This window comes from Macadamia integrifolia, chromosome 10, assembly GCF_013358625.1.
Source record: "Macadamia integrifolia cultivar HAES 741 chromosome 10, SCU_Mint_v3, whole genome shotgun sequence".
Taxonomy (NCBI): domain Eukaryota; kingdom Viridiplantae; phylum Streptophyta; class Magnoliopsida; order Proteales; family Proteaceae; genus Macadamia; species Macadamia integrifolia.
The window spans coordinates 32,835,120-32,858,461 of NC_056566.1; the positions used below are offsets into that span (position 1 = coordinate 32,835,120).

The window sequence follows — 23,342 nt, forward strand, 5'->3', positions numbered from 1 at the left end:
TAAAAGAGAACGAAGAAGAAAAAAAGGAAAAGAAAAAGAGGAAGAAATGATTTTAAGCGACGCCGAGGTTTGATCTTCTCATTCCGGCACCGAAAAAGTGATCCCCAAAACGAGACCTACGATTTGAGGTGAGTGAAGGCTATACTTCTTAAACTTTCACAAAATCCCAAGTGAAACCCTTGATTTGGGTAGAGTTCTATCTCACTTGAGATGATGAATCTAAGGTTTAATAGATGGTCTATGTATTGATTTTGAAGGTTTAAAGAAGTGTTTGCAAGATTTGAGAAGCATTGGTGATTTCTTGAGTTAAGAGGTGATTTTAAGATTTTGGAAGAGTTCTTGAGCAAAGAAGGTAAGATTGTTTTTCAATCCTTGAATCTAACTTAGATCTAGGTTATAATCATCTTATGAGACCTTAAATGTGTGAAAAATGTGATTGGAATAGCCCCATTTGAATTTCCCAAGGTTGAGGAGTGTTTTAAGAGAGAAAATCAAATTTCGCACCAACAGGTGGGCGAAGACCGGGAGGAGAACTCGCCCAACTGTGGGGGCCCTCCTGTTGGGGCAGAACCTTAATTCCAACAGGCGAGCAAAGACCGGTGGGCGAACCCGCCCACCTGTAGGGGCCCACCTTTGGGGCAGAACCTTAATTCTAATAGACGGGCGAGGACCGGTGGGCTATCCGGCCCACCTGTTGAACCGATGGGTGAGGACCGATGGGCTATCTGGCCCGCCTGTTGGACCGGTGGGCGAAGATAGGTGGGCTATTTGGCCCGCCTGTTGGCCCACCAGTCAAATTTTTGAGCTCGAATGGGCCCAAAACGGGCAGGTAACCTTCTTTTATCATTTTAAACATGATTTAAACATTAAACCTCGTTAGTTTTGACCCCAAGGTGGGAAAATGCTAACCTCATTCGCTTATGATAGGTTCCATTAGAATTTACGTTTCTCACGCCGGATCTCACCCGTACCGAACGTGAGCTTTTGTACCCAATAAGTAAGTGGGGAGAAGACATTTGACTTTATTTTAAGGCTTGTCTTTACATCATTAAATTGTATCTAGATTAGCCATGTCATCATGCAAATTATGTGTTGATTAGTCATCCTCGTATGCCATTCGCACGCATTACTTGTGCATTCTAAACAAATGATTTATGATATATGTGTTGTGCTTTACATTCTCAATGCTAAATGATTGATGTGTTTATGTGACGAATGATTGGATTACTGTGCATGATGCATTATTAGACTAGACGACATAGTCGGTTTGGAAACGAGTGCATTGGTGGCCCGTGGTATGGGACGCGGTGGTACTATGCAATCGTACTATGTCATATAGGAGCATGCGGTTTAGGATTATCATTCCCTGTGCTACGACCCTTTCCAACAGGAGTTGAGGTGTTGGGTTATCACTTGGGGGGAAGCAGTGGTCGCAGTTGTCGGGTCACTGTGGCGGTTAGACATACACCCCGCTGGTCATTAGAACAGTCGGCAACCTCAGGGGTATATTCAAGAGGGCCAATCATACTGTTTTTAAATTGTCGGGGTCGGCACCTTTACATTTTTGTCATTTACTTTTATGTTGAGAATCGGTGGTCAGCATGTTTTACTTTTCTGAGTACTCACGGTGGGCCTTCTCTGACAACCCTATGGGCTTATCACGGGATGGAGTTCGTGACGCGTACCCAAAGCATACGCGCACTGTGGTTGTGAGTAGCACATAACCTAAGACTTAGTAATGTTGTTTAGGTGGATAAGATTAAAATGAATTGCATTGCATATAGTGCATGTGGATGTGAATGTTTGTGTGGTCTTTCTTTTCACTTACTGAGTTAGTGAGCTCATCCCACGTGCACACCTCTTTTAGATGATTTTGCAAGTCACCCGCCTGAAGATCAGGAGTCAGACCCCATAGTCGAGTTTCCTGTTGAGGATTGGTGGGTCCCTGAGGAGTATGAACACGGTGCTGATTGCATGTGCGAGGGCTGTGCTACGGGACAGCTATAATGACACCAAACATGATTTCACTTTTTGATTTTTGATGACCTCCCCTTTTGTGTACTTGATATGTAAATTGTTATTCTTTTTATGTAAATATCATGTTTGTGGGTCCACATGCACTTACCTATATACTACAATTTGGGTATCAAGTATATTGGAGATATTTACAGGTAATTTAAGTCTTCCGCTAAACTTTTGAACACTTATCTTAGATGTGGGTATGCTATGGTATGGTACTGTATCAGATGATCCTGACAGGTTTTGGGTTACCAGAGTTAACTCGGTCACTGGTCCGATTATGTGTGAATAGGGTGTGACAACGGTGGTATCAGAGCGTGATGCTCTATCCACTCACAGCATACCATTTAGAGCCCATAGAATCTATAATAGGAAATGGGGTTGGGTAAATGTAAAACACTTTAAAAAAAAATTGTCGCATTTAATTATTGCATTTCATGGTATGCATGAGAGAAAGTTTGCTTAAAATAAATAAAAGATTAGTTATTTGATTGCATAACCCATCGAGTACGGATTTAACAAAATTTCGACAGTATAACAACGTTAAAATAAGATTTTTCAAAATTTTCAAATAGAAGCACCTGATAGACAACATACATATATGAATAAGCATAATTTACAAAGACTAACTAACATTATTACAACCGAATTACAATAAGTTTATCAAGCAGACAAAACTAACTAAAAGTCACCAACAACATCATAACACCACACTAGCAGTCCAAATTACAGATAAAAGTACAAAAAAAAAAATAGTCAACCATAAATATATAAACAACATAGAGACAAGTAAAAAGCTGATTAGGATAGGCAAGCTAGGTCCTCAGAGACCCTCGTCATCATCTAGCTCTACTACTCCATCCCTCCTAGGCCTCGATTTAATATTGAACCGGCGATCGTAGTAATCAAACCTCACATTCACTAGTTTCACGTCCCTCGAGAGTCGGGTAAAGTCTGCTGAAATAGCATTGACCGTTGTGTCCAAATCCTCGCTCAATCTTACGAAGGAATTCTCTAATGTAGTCAGCCTTTCTAAGATATTTTCCTCTCTAGTAGCACTCTCATCTAGTCTTCTCAAAAGCTGATCTTGCCCATCTTTTAAGGCCCTCATGCTGGTCATCATGTTCTCAAAGTCAAATGCGCCACTCTCAGGTGGTGGGGCTCTCTGCTATGGGTCTGCAGCCCTAACAAAGTCAGGATTAGCATCTTTCAAATTAAGAGGCTCCTCCTTGAGGATATCCTCATCCAGAAAGTCCTCCTCCTCGAATTGAGGAACATAATCCTCATCCTCCTCACTATTCTCCTCCTCCTCCCTGTGGACATCCTCCCTGATTCTGCCTCCTTGAGCTCCTACCCTCTGAGGCACATCCATAAGAGCTTGGAGACCCATCCTGCATAGGTTTTCCCTGCTAAATTTGTCTACTGGAGTCTTTTCCTCCTCACCACTCAAATCCACCCCAAAGAGCTCGAAAACCCTGGTGAGGGTCCTACCATATGGGAAACCTCCGTCCTCGGGCTGTGTGGCATGATGCTCCATAGTCTTAAGTATAATGTAGGGAAAGCATAAATGCTCGGCACCTCCCTCCAAGGCCTTATAGATACAAAAGGCTATGTAGGCTGCCATGAAGCTCACTTGGTTCCTATGACCTCCTCTGGGGAGAAAATTAAACTGAACCAAGCGAGCAAATACACGAGCCTCCAGGTTGTATGTCGCCTCAAAATCCAGACGCACCTTACTACCACTAATGGTCTCGTAAATATGGTCCTGCATCTCCAAACTTAAGGATGGGCCCACGGGCTTACTCCTTGGGGGGCTATAGAATTGATGCCCAACTGATGACATATCTAAAATACTAGCAAGAGTGTCCATAGTCAAACGAATGTTCACCCCTTTCACCATACTGGTGATTGAGTACTCCCTATACTGGTAAGAGACCTCTAAATTACAATAAAATCTTCGAACAAGGTGTTCATAACATGGGCGGTCAATGTTAAGGATGGACTGCCAACCCAATGCAGTAAATCTCTCTTGTAGTTGAATCTTATTGAAATCATAAGCTATCACGATTTTCTCCATCATTACAGACCTTTTTAGGAAGGTCTGCCAATTCGTTGCTGCCCTCATACTCCAGAAGAGTCTCTCATCATAGTTTAGAAGATCTATGGGGGCATGTCCTTGTTGCCTTGTGCGAATAGCTAAGGAACTAGTCCCTACACCTTTCCTTTTTGAAGTTGTGGCCCTACGTCTATTAGAAGAGGATGCGGGTTCCTTGCCCTTGCGAGAAGACATCCTAGTAAGAAAAGAGAAGAAATAGTGATAAGTAAGAATGTTGCATGACAAATGAAGTAAACAGGATGATAAGAAAGCACATGTAAATGCACCCAAATACATAATGTGGATCATTATAACAAGAGGGGTGGTTAAGCCATGGAGAAATGAATAGAAGGAAATCTCCAAATATGACATCCACTAGCATGTTGCAAAATAGAAGAGTAACAAAGGAGTATAAAGCATGGCAAGTGAGAAGTGATGGAAAGCCTTATAAGAATTTCCTCAAGTGGGGTAATTGGTGTCAAATGGTAGAAAACCCCAATTTCAATGTACAAGTTCAATCCAAGAGAATGAAAATCCCATAAAAGTGTGGAACTTGAAGCTTACATATCAATGATAGTAATACCTATCATTATACAACCAAGAATATGCAAAAAAAAAAAAAATTCTATTATGACATTGAAGCGCAAGGAATGAGAGAGAGAGAGAGAGATTTCCATTTTTGGAGAAAAAAAAAATTTCATGATCATAGGGGTCATTGAGGCATACAACCAACAAGTGTAAGTCAAATATCATTGCACCAACAATTAATGGTAAGTGATTCAAAGTTGTTCACAAGTATGGAACGAAGTGAAGAGAATCATAGAAACCCCAAATTTTTTTTTCAAGATACCTAACACAAAAGAGATGGATTTTCACAGAAATGAGGAATTGACAACCAAACTAGACCCAAATTGCAGGAATTTATAAACCAAAGAACAACCAAAATTCCCTCAATAAGAGACAGCAACAGTAATTCAGAATTAACCAGTAAACAGAGTTTGAAAAAGCAGAAATAACAAACCCAGAATTCTAGATTGACGCGTAGCAGAATTTATACCAGTAAGTAGAATCAATCAACAACAGAATTAGGACAGAGAACAGATCACAATCAGTCACCCCAGATTACAGAAATAGTATCGATCTGTCAAGACAGTAACACGGTGAAGAAACTACCTAGTAGCAGTTTTAGAATTAAATTAGAAACTGTTTGAAGTACTAACAGTCTTCAATAATCAGAACACATATTCAACAGTCTAGAAAACACTATTTAGACCAGCCAAACCAGAATCTAGAAAATAGAAGCTTCAGTCCATTAAAAGACAAAAATCTGGAGATTTCTAATATCTCATCAATCGCTGAGCAGAATCAACCAATATTTGGATCGATCCTCATTGGTATAGGGAGGAACCTTCGATCAAAAAACTGGACCAATTGGATAACCAGATCTGGTCCCTCCAGCAAGGGCTGACTGCTCTGTTTTACAGAAAAAATTCTGGACAAAAGTAGAATGCAACTTACCTGGTTGCAGCCTTGGGAATCCTTGAAAAATATATAAGAACTTAAGAGAACAATACTTGAAGTAGACCTCCTGGACTTCACGCCACAAGGAGTCACTTGGATCGCACACCAAGTCCTTCTTCCTCGATCAAACTCAAGGAAACAGCCATGGATACCCAGCGGCAGCACAAGAGAGTTTTTTTCTAATAATTAAAATCATGGGCTATGTCTGCCCTTCTCTTTATTTATATTAATGATGGGGAAGATTACAAATAATAGAAACTCTAAGCTTCTAACTATTGACTGAATGAACTACCAACATGTAGTTACTAAAATTGGGAAATTGTAATTTATGAAATTAGAATCTAACTTAGAACAGAAATTAGAAACTAATTTAGGAATGGAAATAGAAACTAAATATGACTAATATTAGAAACTATTATTCCCCATCACTAGCACAAATCGTGGGTCAGCCACTAGGATCGACTTTGGGCTTGGTCCTTCTCTTGTAGACCCTTGTCGGTGCTGCATCATTTACGGAGGCCAAAAGCCAAGGGGGCCAGTATGGGCAAATTGGCCATGCATGTAAAGGGGACACTCCTAGGTCCAGTCAACAACCACAACAATTCAAAGACTAGGTTTTCTTATACTATTTATACTAGACAATATTTAGTAACTACGTGGGTGGGTCACACTGGTGGACGGGTTTGCCCACCTGTGACCGCCCACCTGTTAGTCAAAACTTAGCCAAAGAATTGAGATTTCGATGGAATTCGACTATCAGCATGTATCTCACTCTTGGCACAAGATATATAATATGTATACTCTTTAGAATAAGGTTACATACCAACATTGCCCACACATGGCCTTATGATACGTGCATGTACACGGCTTGGGTACACCCATCTCCTTTGGCACTGACTCGGACTTGTCTGGCCAACCTGTGTTCAAAGTCACCCTTGCCATCATGGTCCATAGGGAACCCGCCTTAACCCTCTCTAGTTCGGGTTCTGCATGGTTAAACCGGGTCAACCGTGTAAGTAAACCAGGTTTTAAAAGTAGGGTATCACACAAGTCATCATTTGTCACCTCCACACAATTGGGGACGAAATCCTAGAATCTTCAATAGGTACATTGTCACACCCCGTTTCTCACAGAACTAGACCGGTGACCGAGTTAACTTCTGTTAATTCAAAATCTACCAGGATCATCTGATGCAGTAATCACAACATAGCATACACACAACTAAAGAAAGTAAAATCATTATCTCAATGGAAGTCTTGTATGTACATACTTGTAAACACCCCAATACTCTTGATACCCAAATTGTGTTACATAGTACGTTTACATATGGGCCCGTAGGCGTGATATATAGACAAAAAATATAATTTATATATCTAGAGCATAAAAGGGGTAACATAACAAAAGAATAAAAAAGAATCTTAGGTCCAATATCACTGTTGCTGTCCAGCAACACAGCTCTCACACGGAAACTCAACACCGTGCCCAAGATCTTCAAAGATCCACCAGTCCTCAGCTGAAAATTTTACAGTGAGTCCCGGTTCTAGCTGTTCGACCAGATAACCTGCAAGATCATCTAAAAAAATAGTGTGCATGTGGGATGAGCTCACTAGCCCAGTAAGTGAAAAGAAAGACCAAGCAATCATTTGCAATACAAATGAACCCATATGTATCCAAGTCCATTTTTATTAACCTGAATCACCCAAGCAACATTTCTAATGTATAGGTTATGTGCTACGTACAACCACAATGTGCGTATGACCTGGGTAAGAGTCACAAACTCCATCCCGCGATACGCCCATAAGGTTGTCGGAGAAGGCCAGCCATGGGTACCGATAAAGTAAATTATTGTTTCTCAACGACATTAAAGTAAATTGCTATTTCTCAGCAACAATAAAGTAAAATGGGTCTTGCCCTGCATTAAAGTAAAATGGGTCTTGCCCTACATTAAAGTAAAATGGATCTTGCCTTGCATTAAAGTAAAAGCAGTACAATTGGCCCTCTGATTATATCACCAAAGTTGTCGACCATTCTAGTGATCAGTTAGGTGTACTTCTAACATCCACCGTTGGTACACAACCTCGGACTTTCCCCTAGTGATATACCCAGCACTTAAACCCCTACTAGGAAGGGTCGTAGCGTAGGAAAATGTCATTCCTAACCGCATACTTCTATATGAGATAGTACGACTACATAGTGCCACCGCTTCCCATTCCACGGGCCACCAATGCATTCTTTTCCAAACCGATTATGGCATCTAGTCTAGCAATGCATCATATTCAATAATTGAAATCATCCACCTCATAATTCAAAGCAAGGAATAAGCATTCAATAATTTAAGTTACAACATGACAATCATAAATGGAATTCATAATGCACAAGACAATGCATGCAAATGACATTCGAGGACTAGTCTACACACAGTAATAAAGTGATGACATGACTAGTCAACAACAATTATAAAATGATGCAAAAACACTCCAGAAATAAAGTGAACGTCCTCTCCCCACTTACTTAGTTATGTACAATGTTCACCCTTGGTACAAGGGAGATCCGGCATGCGGTGATGCGAGTTTCTAGTAAAACTTATCATAAAAAGATTGAGTTTAGTATATCTCCACTTTAGGATCATGACCAATGAAGTACAATGATCTTAACGTATTTAAAATCACTATAGGAGGTTGTTCGATAAATTTGGGCCCAATCAGAACCTGATGGGTCTCACTTGTAGGTCAATCGACGGGCCAGGTACCCGTCGATCCTTGCCCACCGCTCGACCCAGGGGCTCTGTCGGGACTGACGATCAAGGAGCAACAGGCCAGGTGCCCACCGGTCCTTCTCAGTCGATAGGGCCAAAAACCCAACCAGGACAGGGGGCACTGGATTGTGGGTCCATCACTTCCTAGGGTGCCCACCAATCAGAATCGGGGTTCTGTTGTTCACTTCCATTCTTCATCCTGCCTTGGGAAAATACAAGGGGTCGATTCAAATGCATTTTCCACACATCTAAGGTCCCATATTCTGATTCTAACTTAGATCTATGGTCGATTCAAAGTTTTAAGCACCGATCTTACCTCTTTGCTCAAGAACACCTTCAAAACTCCAAATTCCTTCTTCAACTCAAGAAATAATCAAATGCTCCTCAAATCTTAAAATTTCTTCACCTAAACCTTCAAAATCAACATGTAGGTCTTCCATTAAACCTTAGATTCATTTTCTCAAGTGGGATTAACAAGATCTAAATGATTCCAACTCGAATCAAAGGGTTTCATTTGGGGTTTCTTGAGGGTTTAAGAAATATAGCCTTCACTCACCTCAAATCGTAGATCCCAAGACGAGGATCACTTTTCTGGTGCCGGAATCGAAAGATCTAACCTTGGCATCGCACTACGAGCATCTCTTCCTCTTTTTCTTTCTTCTCCTTCCCTTCTCTTTCTTTCTTTTCTGTCTCTTCTTTACTCTTCTCACCCACCTTGTAAAACATGAAATGATGGAAAAGAAGGGTAATAATTGCTATTTATACATGGGTCAAAATATCTAATGACTAGACTAATAGGTCACACTGGTGGGTCCGACCCACCTATGACCACCCACCAGTCGGTTGAAACTTAGCCAAATAATTGGGATTTCAACGGGACTCAGCTACTGACACATATTTCACTCCTGGTATATGATTAAAATACATACTTGTTATAAATACGGCTACGTACCTTCTATTGTTAGTACATGGCCTTGTGATATGTGTAAGTGCACAGCTTGGGCGCGCAGACTTCACTAGGCACTGGTTCAGACTCGCCTGGCTATCCTGAGTTTAGGGACACCCTTGCCATCATGTTCCATAGGGTACCCATCTCAGCTCGATCGGGTTCAGACCCTGCATGACCAAACCGAACCAACCGAGTAAATAAACCAGATTTAGAAAGTAGGGTATGACATACATCTTCTCATAGGATATCTCAATTAGTTAAGGAAGTTGTTATCCCTCTTTCATTAGAAACCAAATTTAAATTATTTTTCCTACTTGGACTCCATCTACCATATCAACTTCCTTATTCAATTCATCCTCCACTATTGCTGGCTCAACAGTCGCTGCAGTGGTAGGCAGAGGTTGCTACTTTTGTCACTGACATTGAAGAATTGGCTATATTGGCATGGCCATCATCATCTTTCTTGTTCTCTCTTCTATTAACTAGACAATTATCCGATCGATGCCTATATCGTCAACAAGAAGCACACCTTAAAGGGGGATCCTCATACTCAATAGTTTGCTTGAAAATAAATAACTCTGTAGAGTTAATTTTCTCTTGTTCAACAAAAATCCCTTCAAGTCTCAGATGAGTATCATCTATGTCAACACACAGCTTCGCAAAATGACCAAAATGATATTCACGTGTTTTCCTATCAATTGCAATAAGCCTCCCAACTACCTTTGCATAATAAAATTTCTTCACCCAACTAAGTCTGTGAGTTATCTCTTCGTCGTCCACCTTGAACTTGGGTCACCATCTCTAAAACCTCAAAAGTTGTCCTTCCACTTGTATTAGACCTCTCTTCGATGCATACATCATTTCTCCTTCAAAATGGAAACAAAACAATACAAAACCTTCTTTACCAGGAGATTTTAGATTTATCTCTTCCTTAATAGCCTAGGAGGTTTTCACCATTGTTCGAATCATGTCCATAGTAATATGATCCTTTCTACATTCACAAGAAGGGGACAATTAGTTTCAGGACAATCTAAATAGGGTTGCTTTACCTTTTTAATCTTTTATGATAGATTAGCTAAACTAAGCAAAAAAAAAAAAAGCACCTATATTCATTTTGTTAAATATTAAATTAATGACAAGATTTATTATCATTTCTCGCATGTCCTTGGAAATTTATAATAGGTGCAAATTCTCCCAATTTGTGACCTACCATACTATCTGTTATAAAAATATACATGAAAATTAGAAAAAATTATAATTAATTGTATGCAATTAGATCAATAAAATCCTAATATTGGTATGTAATGATTCAGGCTAATTAAACCGTTTAATTAGCCTGAGTCATTACATACCAATATTAGGATTTTATTGATCTAATTGCATGCGATTAATTTTAATTTTTTTCAGATATATTTACTTACCTTTGAGGGACATTTAAACGTCCATTTTCAAAAGTACAACAGAAAAAAATATAGCTCGTTCTATTCAATATCTATATGGGGCAAAGAAGAAACAAAAATGATTAAAAAAATTTTCATTTATCAATGAAAGTTTACCCTTTCAAAGAAGAGCAAACCGATGCTTCTCCATCTGATAAGCATATGCCATTTGAGGAATTTTAATACTCATTAAGTTCCCTACACGAACCAGGGAAGGCAGATTCTCCACCAAAGGCAGTGACAAACCTCCAACCATAGCAGCAAATGTTCACGTCCCCCCATCTTAGATTGTCATAGGCAGCCCTGCAATAGCATCATTAGTTTCCCCCTGAAGTGCCTCACTTTCTGGATTGAAAGAAAGCAGAGAATCCATTCATGGAATCTGATGTGATTCTGCTAGAAGAAAAGGATCTCTAGACCAGTCTTCCAACCCATCGATGTCCTCGAATCCTCTCCAATCTTGATCACCATGAACAAGAGGATTCCTGATGATGGGAACCCTAGTCCCTCTCTCACTCATCGCTCTTTTTCTATCTTCTCAAATCTTCTCATCATATTTTTACTAGTAGGGATGTGTCCTTCTATAAAGATTCTAATCCCTACTAATTTATGCCCATTCCAACTACCCTACCCCATCCTCACTTCATGCAATGATACCCCTCCCAATTCATGATCTCCCTTCTGACAACCACTCTTTCTCTCCTACCTTCCCCTCCAACCCTTCATCCCACACTCCTTCACCTGAACCCCTACCACTTACTTTCCCCGACTCCCCTCCCACTACAACTTACCCTTCTCTCCTTGCTCTCATTCCTCCTTCCTTACCTTCACCACGATGTTCTAATCGAACTCAATCAAAACCTGCTCATCAAAATGATTATGCTTCCTTAGATGATAATAATTCTCTTGCAGCTTTACCATCTCACTCTATTCAGAACTCTTTAAGTAACCCTAATCCCATTTCTAATTTTCTTTCATATAGCGGTTTTTTCTACCTATACTGAGGCAACAAAGCATAGTCATTGGCACGAAGCTATGGCAAGAAAACTTCATGCATTAGAACAAAACAAAACTTGGACTCTTCAATAAGTTCCTTCTGGAAAACAACCAATAGGTTGTAAATGGGTCTTTAAAGTCAAACACAACGCTGATGGCACAATTAAACATTGCAAAGCCCGACTTGTTGCCAAAGGATAAACTTAGATGGAAGCTCTAGATTATACCAATATCTACGCTCCAGTTGCCAAATTGGTTACATTTCGATGTCTTCTAGCTGTTGCCTCCATACATTGTTGGTCTCTTCATCAATTGGATGCTAATAATCCTTTTATTCATGGTGACCTCCATGAAGAAATTTATATGAAATTACCTCCTGGATATGGACGTAGGGGGGAGAATCTTGTTTGTTGTCTATGGAAATCCTTATATGGCCTTAAACAAGCATTGCGTAATTGGTTTTACACTTTATCTACTGCTCTTAAAGATTCTAGCTATCGACAATTTTATGTTGATCATTCGCTCTTTACATGAAGATTTGAGGCTGATTTCGATGCTTTTTTGGTATATGTGGACAATATTATTATTTGTGGAACTAATGACGCACTCATCACATCTCTCAAAATTTTCTTAGCAACACAGTTTCACTCTAAACTTGGCCCTCTTAAGTATTTTGTAGGCATTGAAGTTTCTCATTCTCCAAAGGGTATTTTCCTTAGTCAATGAAAATTCACCCTTGATATCCTCAGTGACTCTAGTGTTCTTGGTTCAAAACTCACTCAATATCCAATGCTGCAGAACCTTCACCTTAATAACGAAGATGGTGCACTACTCTCTGATCCCTCTCCATATCGGCGCTTAATTGGAAGACTCTTGTATTTAACGTTCTCTCGGCCAGATATTTCTTATGTCATTCAAAATTTAAGTCAGTTCATGTAGCATCCTAGAGAACCTCACCATCAAGCTACAATGCAAGTTCTTTGCTACCTCAAGTCTGCTCTGACTTTTATCTAGTTCAAGTAATATTCAACTCACCACCTACTTGGATATTGATTTGGCTACTTGCCCAAATACTGACGGTCTATCACTGAATATTTTACCAAATGCATGTTAGGTACTTTTCTAATATCTTGGAAATCAAAGGAGCGGTCAATTGTTTCCTGATCTTTTGTAGAAGCTCAATATTATTCCATGGTCTCCGCTACATGTGAACTCATTTGGTTGAAGTCCTTCTATTAGACCTTATTGTTTCTCATCCACAACCAATGAAACTTCTCTGTGATAACTAAACTACTCTTCACATAACCTCTAATCTGGTATTTCATGAACTTACCAGGCATATTGAACTTGATTACCACCTTATTAATGAATGGATTTAGTCTCGTACTCTTGAGACCTGTTATATTGCTACTAATGAACAATTAGCAGACATATTTACCAAACCACTTGGTTGAGATTATTTTCACTATTTATCATCCAAGTTGGGGATTATGGATTTCTGTGCTCCAAATTGAGGGGGCACATTATGAGCTATATATGGTATTACATGGTATTACTAGCTGGGCCATCTCATGCCAAATTTTCAACTCTAAAACGGTCAACTTTTATACATATTTATGTCAACTCTTGTATATTTATGTCAATATCTTCTCGATCTCCTCAAGGATTTTCTTCTATCAAGGAAATATACGTTCTTGTACATATATACCTTCTCTTATTGAATGAAAATTAAAAGGAAACATATTATTCTTCAGTTTGAACCACCAGCTTCAATGAGATACAACTGATGCGTATTACATCAGTGGCCTGGTGTGAACTTCTTGAAACATAGCCCTTTGGAGTGCATATCATTCATCTCAAACAATGTCAAGTGTTTGAAGGGAAGAGTTGATGGGGATGCTTTCGATTTTGGAGCTAGTTTGGACAACGAGTTCAGTCATGTCTGGTCAACCAATGGCAGGTTGGGTTTATATCACTGAGCAAGGGTTGCATTGTTATCCTCTTGAAGGCATGCAAGCCCCAATGCCTAGCTTATCATCTTCAATTTAAACATTTGAGCGGATGTACGGATCTTTTCCTTGAGCCCACTTATAGAACAACTAATGAAGAATTCATCACCAATTCCACTAGTCCTTGCGGCTAATTCCTCGAACCGCTTTTGATAATATTTGACAGTAGTCAATTGCCGCAACTTAGTCAGAGCACTGGTAAAAGCCTCAAGAGCATTTGGTTAAAACTTAATGCAACGATTTTTTTTCATCGGGTCCCAGTAGAGAACAAAGATCTTGACCGACCGATCAAACAGAAAAACTCAAAAGATAAAGAAGTATCATTAATTTCTTCATGCTCGTTCCAAGTTCAAAGTACCATTTGTACAAATAAGAACCACCAGTTCAGTCTAAGGGACACACCCTTGAGTGCTTTCAAACAAGCAAAACCATTGTAATCCTTTCCGTTCTAGATGGATGGACACGAGGGTACCTTGCTTTCTTCAGCAATTTAATTGTAGTTGAAGAATTGCTCCACTCTAAAGACCCATCCAAGCAGATCCTTGCCGTTAAACTGTGGAAACTCCACTTTACCAAACTTCGTTTGGATCAGTTCTTGGGATGTAAACGTACGTTGCGGAACAGGTATGCCATGGCCTAACCCTTGCTGATCTTGTTGGGAAGGAACAATGGATGATGCCAATTGATCGTACTAGAGATCCATTGCAGCAAATTTTTTATCCATAGAAGACACAAGCTGTTTGATCTCTTTCATGAATTTCTCTAGCCATGTGTCAAGTTTGGATATTTCATCTTCTAATTGCTTGGAGTCCTGACTTCCGATCCTTTCTGTAATGGTCTGGCTCTGGTATCAGATGATAAGGCCTACCCATACAAGGAATAAGAAAACTAATGATGTCTAATAGTAGTCTCCCACTTGGAGGGGGGGGGGGAGGGATCCGGATCCAGATCCTCTCCATGGAGTGCATCACCCATAGAGTGCCCATAGAAACTTGAGTGCACGACACGTGGAGAAAATGAATCCAACCGTCCTAAAGAAAGAAAATAATTTTTACCCACTTAACCCATTCAATCCTTATTTTGACCCATACCCGACATCCTAACTCAATCTACCGACTTTCCTCTCCAACCTCCATCCCAAAAACGTATAAGGAGATGCCAGAAAACCTTAATCAAACAAATCATGGAGAAGGTCTGAGAAAGCTCAAGATCTGAAGGCTTTGCTCTTTGATTTTTTTTTTAGGATAAATATTTTGTAGTGAATTTATTCCATGAAAAATTGTTATGAAATCATCAACCTAAGATCCACTCAACTTCTATGGCCCAACATCCATTGCCTATGTCCTTATAAAGTTTTCTATCCAACACACATTGCCAATCGTCCACAACCCACGGCTCATCAGAATCTCCATTCCAATCCTAATCCCATGTCCGGCCATCGGCAATGGGGGTGGAGATGGTGGAGAAGGAGAAAGAGATATGCCGACTGGAGGTGATGGGTTTGCCGAAAAGCAAATGGAGGGGGATTTGGGGATTCAGAGGGAGCGGGGTGAGAGAGAACGAAGGAGATATGCAAAGGGCGTCGTCGCAATGGATGTGGGTTACAGCGGTGAACGGGGCAGAGAGAGAAGGAGAGAGATGGGTGGATGTAGCGGTAGGTTTCTCTCACCCAAATCATCTAAGTGGGTAAAAATCATTTTCTTTCTTTAGGACGGTTGGATTCATTTTCTCCACATGTTGCGCATCCAAGCCTCTATGGGCGATGCACTCTATGGAGAGGATTCGGATCTAGGGGGGAGTTCCTAGGTAGAGAATGCAAAGTTATGTAGAAGGTTCAAGATGCCTTTCCATTTCCATCATGAGTTCTTAATATAGGATTACATCCAAATAGATAAAGACTACTAATTCAAGTAGTATCATCCATTCCTCTTAATTGGTGGGCATTCCTATGGAAGTTGAATATCCATCCCAAATTAAAATTTTTTTTTCTAGTGAATTTTGCTTGACGGAATACCTGTTAGAAATATCATAGATAAGTGGTTGAATACTGACTCTTCATGTGTGTTCTAGGGTAAGGAATCGGAGTCCATATCTTACCTTTTATTTCTTTGTGAATTTATTAATAGGATTTGGGATGGTATTCCTCTCGGACTACATCCAAAGAACTTGCAGGTATCTCCGCTCATTGGTTTTGTTACATATTTTTTCCAACAAGCTCGTTTGCCACGATCGGAGTGGATTAGGATATTTAGTATTGTGTCCATAATAGCCTATTTCATATGGGAACATAGAAATGATATTCTTGAAAGAAACATTAATCCCGACCCCTTGTTGATTATTTAGAAGATAAATCGTTGGCTATCTGACTTAAATTTGTTTTATGATACTAATTCAAGTGATGTTTTTTCCTCTATTGTAGATAATCCAGAAGTCCTCTTGAGAAGACATTTACCTCTTCCTTTTTTGTCATATCGCATCTTAGTTTGTATTAGTTTTACTAACTTTCTGGGAACAGATTCTTTTTGGATATGTGATATTCTATCTCAAGGTGAGTTTCAGGCAATTGAAATGTGTGCTACATCATCATCTTCTATGGAGGAAATTGAAGCTAAAGGGGTTTTGCAAGGACTACAGGTGGACTATCACTGAAGTTTGAATCTCTTCTAAGAGTTTATTTCAGCTTATTCCGAAGCCTTTAAACAGCAGCTAATCTTTACATAGTTTTGGAATCTTCTCGGAAATATATGTTCATTTTGAAATGATCACACGTACTTATACAAATGTAAGAACTCTAATTCTTAGTTGCATTTAAGGACCGTGGGTGATCTAGTTAATTAAGATAAAAGACTACGGTAACAACCATAGTTAGTAAGTTCGGGGATGGCAATTTTACGGGAACGGATACGTATAGCAACTAAATGAACCATACTGCAATAATACTTTTTCAATAATCCGGCGCAATAAATCTTGTATGGCAATGAAACGATACGTGTTTAATACGGCTGCCCTGTAAAAATTGGGGAGCAAAAATACGGGTTTATTTTGGTATTAAGAAGATTAAAAAACTGTCTGTTTGCAATTAAATTCTAATCTCCCATGCTTCTATGAACATTTAAATCCAATTTGGAATAATTTCTACATTTATCATAGCAAATAATAGTATATATCTGTCCAGAACAATCATTTAACAAATCAAAATATCATCCGTCATATGACTCATGAAATACAAAAGATATAATAAGAAAATGTCATATCAAATGGTCCATGTATTAAAGAAGCAGTGAAATCTACAAAACCTATAAAATCCATAAAATATTGTCTATGCCATAAAGAAGAAAAAACTCGTTGTTCATATCAAATGGTGCTTGTGTCTCTGAATCATGTGTGAATGGAGTGTGAGTGATATTACGCAGCTGACTTAGAGTGCCACTATAAATTGGAGTGTTCATATAATCAGAATCCAGCACAGATCCAATCCCAAGTCTCTATCATGCAATGTCTGATCATATTCCCTTCGTGCACCCTCTTCATCTTCAACTTCAACATCTTCATCTATTTGAATATCAACAAGTTTATCTAAATTAATTTACTCTTTACTAAACTTCTCAATGTCTTTTGACTTGATTTTCATAAGAGAATTCATCCTTATATAAACCAAATCTTCCAACATGTCAGGAGTGAGTCTATTTCTTTTCTTGGTCTGCACTGCTTCAAAAGCACTCAAATTTCTCTCACATAATGATGAACTACAAGGTTGACTTAAAACGCGAATAGCAACCTTTTGAAGCAAAGGAACAGAACTTCCATGCATATCCTCCATGAACCTTGAAATGACAAAGAATAAAAAATTAGAATAGACAACAAATCCATTATCAAATTATAAAAATTAAAGAGCAATGAAATAATAACAAAAATTGTATAGGAATTTTTACTTACGTGGATGAGAATCAATCATTTCTTTTGAAATATCATTAAATAGCTTTTCATCTTTCTCGTAATACTTCTTCAATTCCGTCACAAATTGCTTCTTATCATGTGGAAAAATCATTGTTCTTACAATATGAACCATTGCCTCCCCAACGTCATCATTGTAGTATGAAATTTTTCCCTCACACATTATCAAAGGATTGAGAAAAGCAGCAGCTACATGCACATGGTTAATATGTTTTCATTTTTTCTACTATCAAACAACTGCAATATCATCTTATACTTTGATGAGTCTCTGTTACAACGATCTATGATAGTGTTCCTTGCCCTTTGCATAGCCTCATATAAAAATGGACTAGTAGCTCCATCACCATCAACCAAACGAAGAACTATAACAAGAGGTTCTAAAATTGAGTACACATCCCTTCCATTCAGCCAAAATCCTGTATTTTTGAATTATTTGAGTAACCATTGCACCCATTTCAGAATTGCAATGCCTGTTGGCCTTCCATTTTGCTGATGCCACCATCACTCTTAACAAATCCTCAACCTCAAGAATAGATTTAAGCATAAAAAAGTTAGAAGCAAATCTAGTCTTGCAAGGTTTTTTCAACTCTCTGTTATTTGTGGTTTCCCTCATTAAAGTTAAAACTGTTCCATGCCTGTACATAAATGTCACAATCAACTTTGGTTTTTCAAATACTTCCTTTACCCATTGGATTTCTACGTCAATGTCCTTCAATAGTAACTGCACTCCATGGGCAACACACTTTATCCTCTGAATATGGGGATACTTCTCTATTATCAAAGAAATTGCCACTCTATAATTGGAAGCATTATCTGAAATCAGTTGAACAACTTTCTCTGACCCAACCCTTTCTATTACAGGCTCAAGAATATCTCTAAGAAATAATCCAGTCTTAGAAACATCAGAACACTCAAAAGAATTGAGAAAAACAGCCCCTTTAGGTGAGTATCCAATACTATTAATGAATATACGTTCCTTAATATCAGTCCACATGTCAGACATAATGGTGCATCCTGTAATAGACCATGACTCCATAACTGAAGCAACATACTCTTCAACATTTTTTTTTTGCATTTTGCACTAGTTTGGTCCTTAATGTAGAATAGGAAGGTACTGAATAACTTGGACCATAACAACAAATAGAATGTACCATTTGAATCCAACTTGAGGTTTGAATAATATTAAATGCAATATTATTTAAAATAAAACACTGAGCCATATCATTATCAACTTCATCTTTACTTTTTTGTTTAAACATTCCATCCATAGACAGTTGTTGGAGGTTTGAAGACTGACCCACATGTCTTTCACTACTTACATTACATGTAGTAGAACTTTCCCTAGTTTTAGTCTTCTTGTTTTACTTACTTAATGCCCGAAGTGCCTCAGCTTGTACATCATCAGGCACATTGCTACATATTCCAACATCATTACCCTTCTTACAAGCTAAATGGTATTTCACTCTTGAAATACCACCGGGAAACTCTTTATTACAAAACTTACATTTGAAACGTCCCTTTAAATCATCCACATATTTCCACAGTTCATCTTTTTGTCTAACCATTCTTTTTTAGTTTCCTAATAAATAAATAAATAAATAAAAAAATAAATAAATAAATAAATAAATAAACTTTCTATAATACCAGGCAATCAACAATAAACCAAATCTTTTAGATGTTAACATATAAACAAGCCAAGTCGCTAGTCATGAACTTTTCATAATCTGTTTATACAAGTAAGCATTAAGTAAAATCACCCCACTGATTTGGTGTGAATAACTACTAAACCGCTAGGGTTGTTGGTGGTTTAACTTAACCAGTGGAGTGATTTCGAAACCCATCATCTTCTTCATGAACTTAATGGTTTGAAACTTTGAATAACTACTCAAAAATCAAAATCACCCCACTAACTTTCATTAATGCATACCATGAAGCATTAAATAAAAAAAAGAAAATAAGGTTCTACACCCCACGATTCTGGTTTTCTCAATGGTTTGAATAACTACTCAAAAATCAAAATCACCCCACTGACTGTCAATAATGTATACAAGTAAGCATTAAGTAAAAGAAAGAAAATAAAGTTCCACCCCCATGATTCTGGTTTTGAGAAAATCAGAAACTCTAAATCACCCCACTGATTTGGTCATGATGAAGATGGGTTTCGAAATCGCAGTGATCAGATTTTAAGAATTGGTGATAAACAGACCTGAGATTTGAATCAATAAATTCATTGGATCACAGATTGCATCCATTCACAGAGAGAGAGAGAGAGAGAGAGAGAGAGAGAGAGGATTTCACTCACAGATAGTGAAGGGAGATTGTCGCTGCCGCCGTTCCACTCGCCGTCCGACCAACGACCAAAGTCACCAAACCTCTGCAAGATAGGAGAGGCCGGGAGGGACGATTGGATGAGGGATTTTTTTTTTTTTTTTTTTAACCTAAACTCATTAATGAAGTTTAAGGTCATGATTTATACACGTATTATCCGTGTATAATACAGAGATGTATAAAAGCCGTGTATAATATGGGATTTTTACATCAGTTCGGAGAATTATGGATTTTTGAATAAAACGTTCGAATACGCGTATAATACGCGAACTTACTAACTAGGGTAACAACCCAATTGATTACGATTACGATTACGACCTGATACGACCCACCAACAAATAAGAATCACTAACAACTAGGACAGATGGACTAACGAACTACCTATAACTGATAAGATGCTATGCAGATCAGAAAAGAAACCTGAAGAACAATAAGCGGATGGCAAAAAGATAGCAAAGATATTTCCACACTTGCGAGAACCGAAAAAAAAAAACTGATCTAATTCAAGAATCCCTTGTGTTCAAATCAATTCACCACTCTGGTGAGTGAAATCTATTATCTATAGCATTGATTCATCCACGTTTGTCACATGGTTACTCGTGATGGAAGCAGAGCATCACGATTCTGATGACAACTCAAGAACTTTAATTTGCACCAAGTCATGAGCAGGGGCCAACAAAGATGAAACGACAAGAGACGGTTGAGTTGAGGTGTCCATGGTGACAAGTGAAGTAAGTCTCATTTAGTTGAGGCGTGTAGTGGTTGCGACGTTGAATCAATGGCGGTTGTTCCTGTTGCCTTCGCTTGCACCTACATCTCCTCCCTCATTATTGGCCTTTTTTGCCTTTCCCACCTAATGGACGACTTTGAACCAGTTAGATTTAGTGCTCATTCTTCAATCAGATTTCAAGGCCTTTCGATATCAATGGTCTGTTCAGATTTCCTAGTGAAGTGAAGCTTTAAAATACCGAAAATGTTGATTTGGACTTGAAGAGCTGAATAAGGGAAAGGAAACCGAGAAAAAAACAGATGGAAAGCATTGTTGGGGTTATTTTTATTTTTTTGGGTTTTTATTATTAGTAATGAACAGGTGTTTGCTGTTGAAGGAGGAGCGGAGAGTACCCAATTATGTGGTTATCTCTCTGTCTTCATTTCTTCTATTTTCATCATTCATCTCTGTTTCCCTCTTCTTTTCCATCCATCCACCTCTTGTCTTTTTCATTCTCTCTCTTTCCATGTTAATGAAACTAGAGGAAAAAAGAATAAGAAATGGATGTCAGGGGGTGGAATTGTGGGCTCTTCATTTTGATTTTGTTTGTGGTGTCCAATGTATCTGCTTCTGGAGTATTCAAGGTGTATCACAGATTTGCAGGTCAGGCTCCCTCTCTGAGCGATGTCAAAGTTCATGACAGCCGCCGTCACCGTCGGTTTCTGCTCTCTAACATTGATCTTCCCTTGGGTGGAAATAGCAATCCGGCAGATGTTGGGTTTGTTACTTATTCATGACCTTTCATTTCGTCTTGTTTTAGCTTACCTTATTTTTAGGGATTTTAGTGTCGATTTGATTTCCTATCTTCAAATTTTGGATTGTTAAATACATAAAACAACAACCGCAACAACTCAACCTTATTCCAACTAAATGGAGTAGGTCACATGGATCTGTACAAAGACAAAAAAGAATAGGAAAAGTAAAAGGGAATATAAAAGCAGAGGAATTCTAGCAAAACCCCCAAAACTCCCCAAAAAAAAAAAAAAAAAATAAAATAAAATAAGAAAAGGAAAAGAATAAATAGAGGAGAGGAACACAACAACTCAGAAAAACCCCACCTAAATGTGGTTGTAGTTGTTAATTATGGATGTTATTTTGATTCAATGGTAGATGTATATTTTTTGCTCTCTTGAAGAATTTCAGTGTTGTTTGTTTTGCTTGTCCATATTTGAGATTTCTTCTATTACATGTCATGTCTTTGTGGATATGACTCTGCGGTCATAGTTGTCATGGTGTCTAGGTGACCGAAGGTGACACCAACAAGGTGCCTAGATGGCACCTAGGCGACCAAGGTGCCGTTCCAGCAATGGTCGCTTGGATGCCCAGGCCTTGACAACTATGTGGGTTAAAGGTGGTTGCTTTCTTTTCTTTTCGTTTCTTTTAAATTAATATTCTTATTTTCACATTTGTTTTCTTTGTTGCCATGAAAGTTGTCTATGTTTTGTCTTTGGATCTTTTTGTTCAATGACATGTATTGTGGGTTCTGGTGGATTTGTTGGCTGTCTTAGGACTTACTATACTAAACTTGCTATTGGGACTCCTCCAAAGGATTATTATGTACTAGTTGATACAGGAAGCAACATTCTTTGGGTCAATTGCATCGAATGCAAGAATTGTCCAACAAAAAGCAGACTCGGTGTATGCTTATCCTCATGCTTTTGTGTCTTGTATCTTGATATCCACCCATTAGTCCTTAAGTTCTTGGCTCAGCTTAATTTTACAATTTTTTTTTCTCTATGTGTACAGCTAGAGCTCAAGCCATATGATCCAAAGGCCTCTGCGACTGGAGAAGTGGTTACATGTGATCAAGATTTTTGCTACCTCGCTTCAGAGAGCCCTGTTCCTAGATGCAGCAGAAATATGTACTGTGTATATGGCGTGGAGTATCAAGATGGGACTGAAACCTCCGGATACTATGTGAAAGATGTTATACAATACAGTCACGTGTCTGGAAACCTACAGACATCACCCTCTAATGGGACTGTTATCTTTGGGTATGACATACTGCTATTATTCTGCAACATGTGCATGCATCTATGTAATTCTCATTTTGTGATGTGTTATCTGGTTGGGATTCTTATGTGATTCTTCCTTGGCAAGTATATACCCAAACATATGAGGATAAATGTTTCAAGACCTCCCTGGCTGAGCACCACCACATCCCCACCCCACCACCTCAGGAAAAAATAAAAAAAGAAAGAAGAAGAACAAAAAAGTGATCCTCCTAGGCTAAATGTTATTGACAGTATGAGAAGATTTGGATTTGTGCTCCATCATTAATATATTCAACTGTGTTTCAAATGTCTAAATTAGTATTATACGCTACAATGCATGAATCTTGTGTTCCTGTATCATGAAAGCTGGGAAGTAGCAATCAAGCACTTAATCCATTTAGGTGTGAGGCTTTTGTTGGTCAAAAACGAAAATGAACTGGGGCAAAGGGAGTTATTGAATCCATCTCATCTTTAACTAAGTTATTACCTATTATAAATTGAATTCTGTTTCTCT

The 23,342-nt window shown here is 38.6% G+C and overlaps 1 protein-coding gene and 1 long non-coding RNA gene across 2 annotated transcripts in view; one reads left to right on the forward strand and one right to left on the reverse strand.

Moving 5' to 3' along the window:
* Window positions 1-16,947: 16,947 nt before the first annotated feature.
* LOC122091274 lies at window positions 16,948-20,161 on the reverse strand. Its single transcript, XR_006143904.1, has 2 exons — window positions 20,040-20,161; window positions 16,948-17,607 (listed from the first exon to the last, which is right to left on the reverse strand). It is a non-coding gene; the product is annotated as an uncharacterized LOC122091274 (long non-coding RNA).
* A 335-nt stretch (window positions 20,162-20,496) lies between these two features.
* Window positions 20,497-23,342, forward strand: part of LOC122090709 (aspartic proteinase 36-like) — a 37,568-nt gene continuing 34,722 nt past the window's right edge. Inside the window, exons 1-3 of the mRNA XM_042660391.1 lie at window positions 20,497-21,552; window positions 22,343-22,472; window positions 22,581-22,828. Of these exons, the coding sequence (XP_042516325.1) occupies window positions 21,335-21,552; window positions 22,343-22,472; window positions 22,581-22,828 (596 nt within the window). The 5' untranslated portion in view covers window positions 20,497-21,334. The remainder of the gene's footprint in view (window positions 21,553-22,342; window positions 22,473-22,580; window positions 22,829-23,342) is intronic.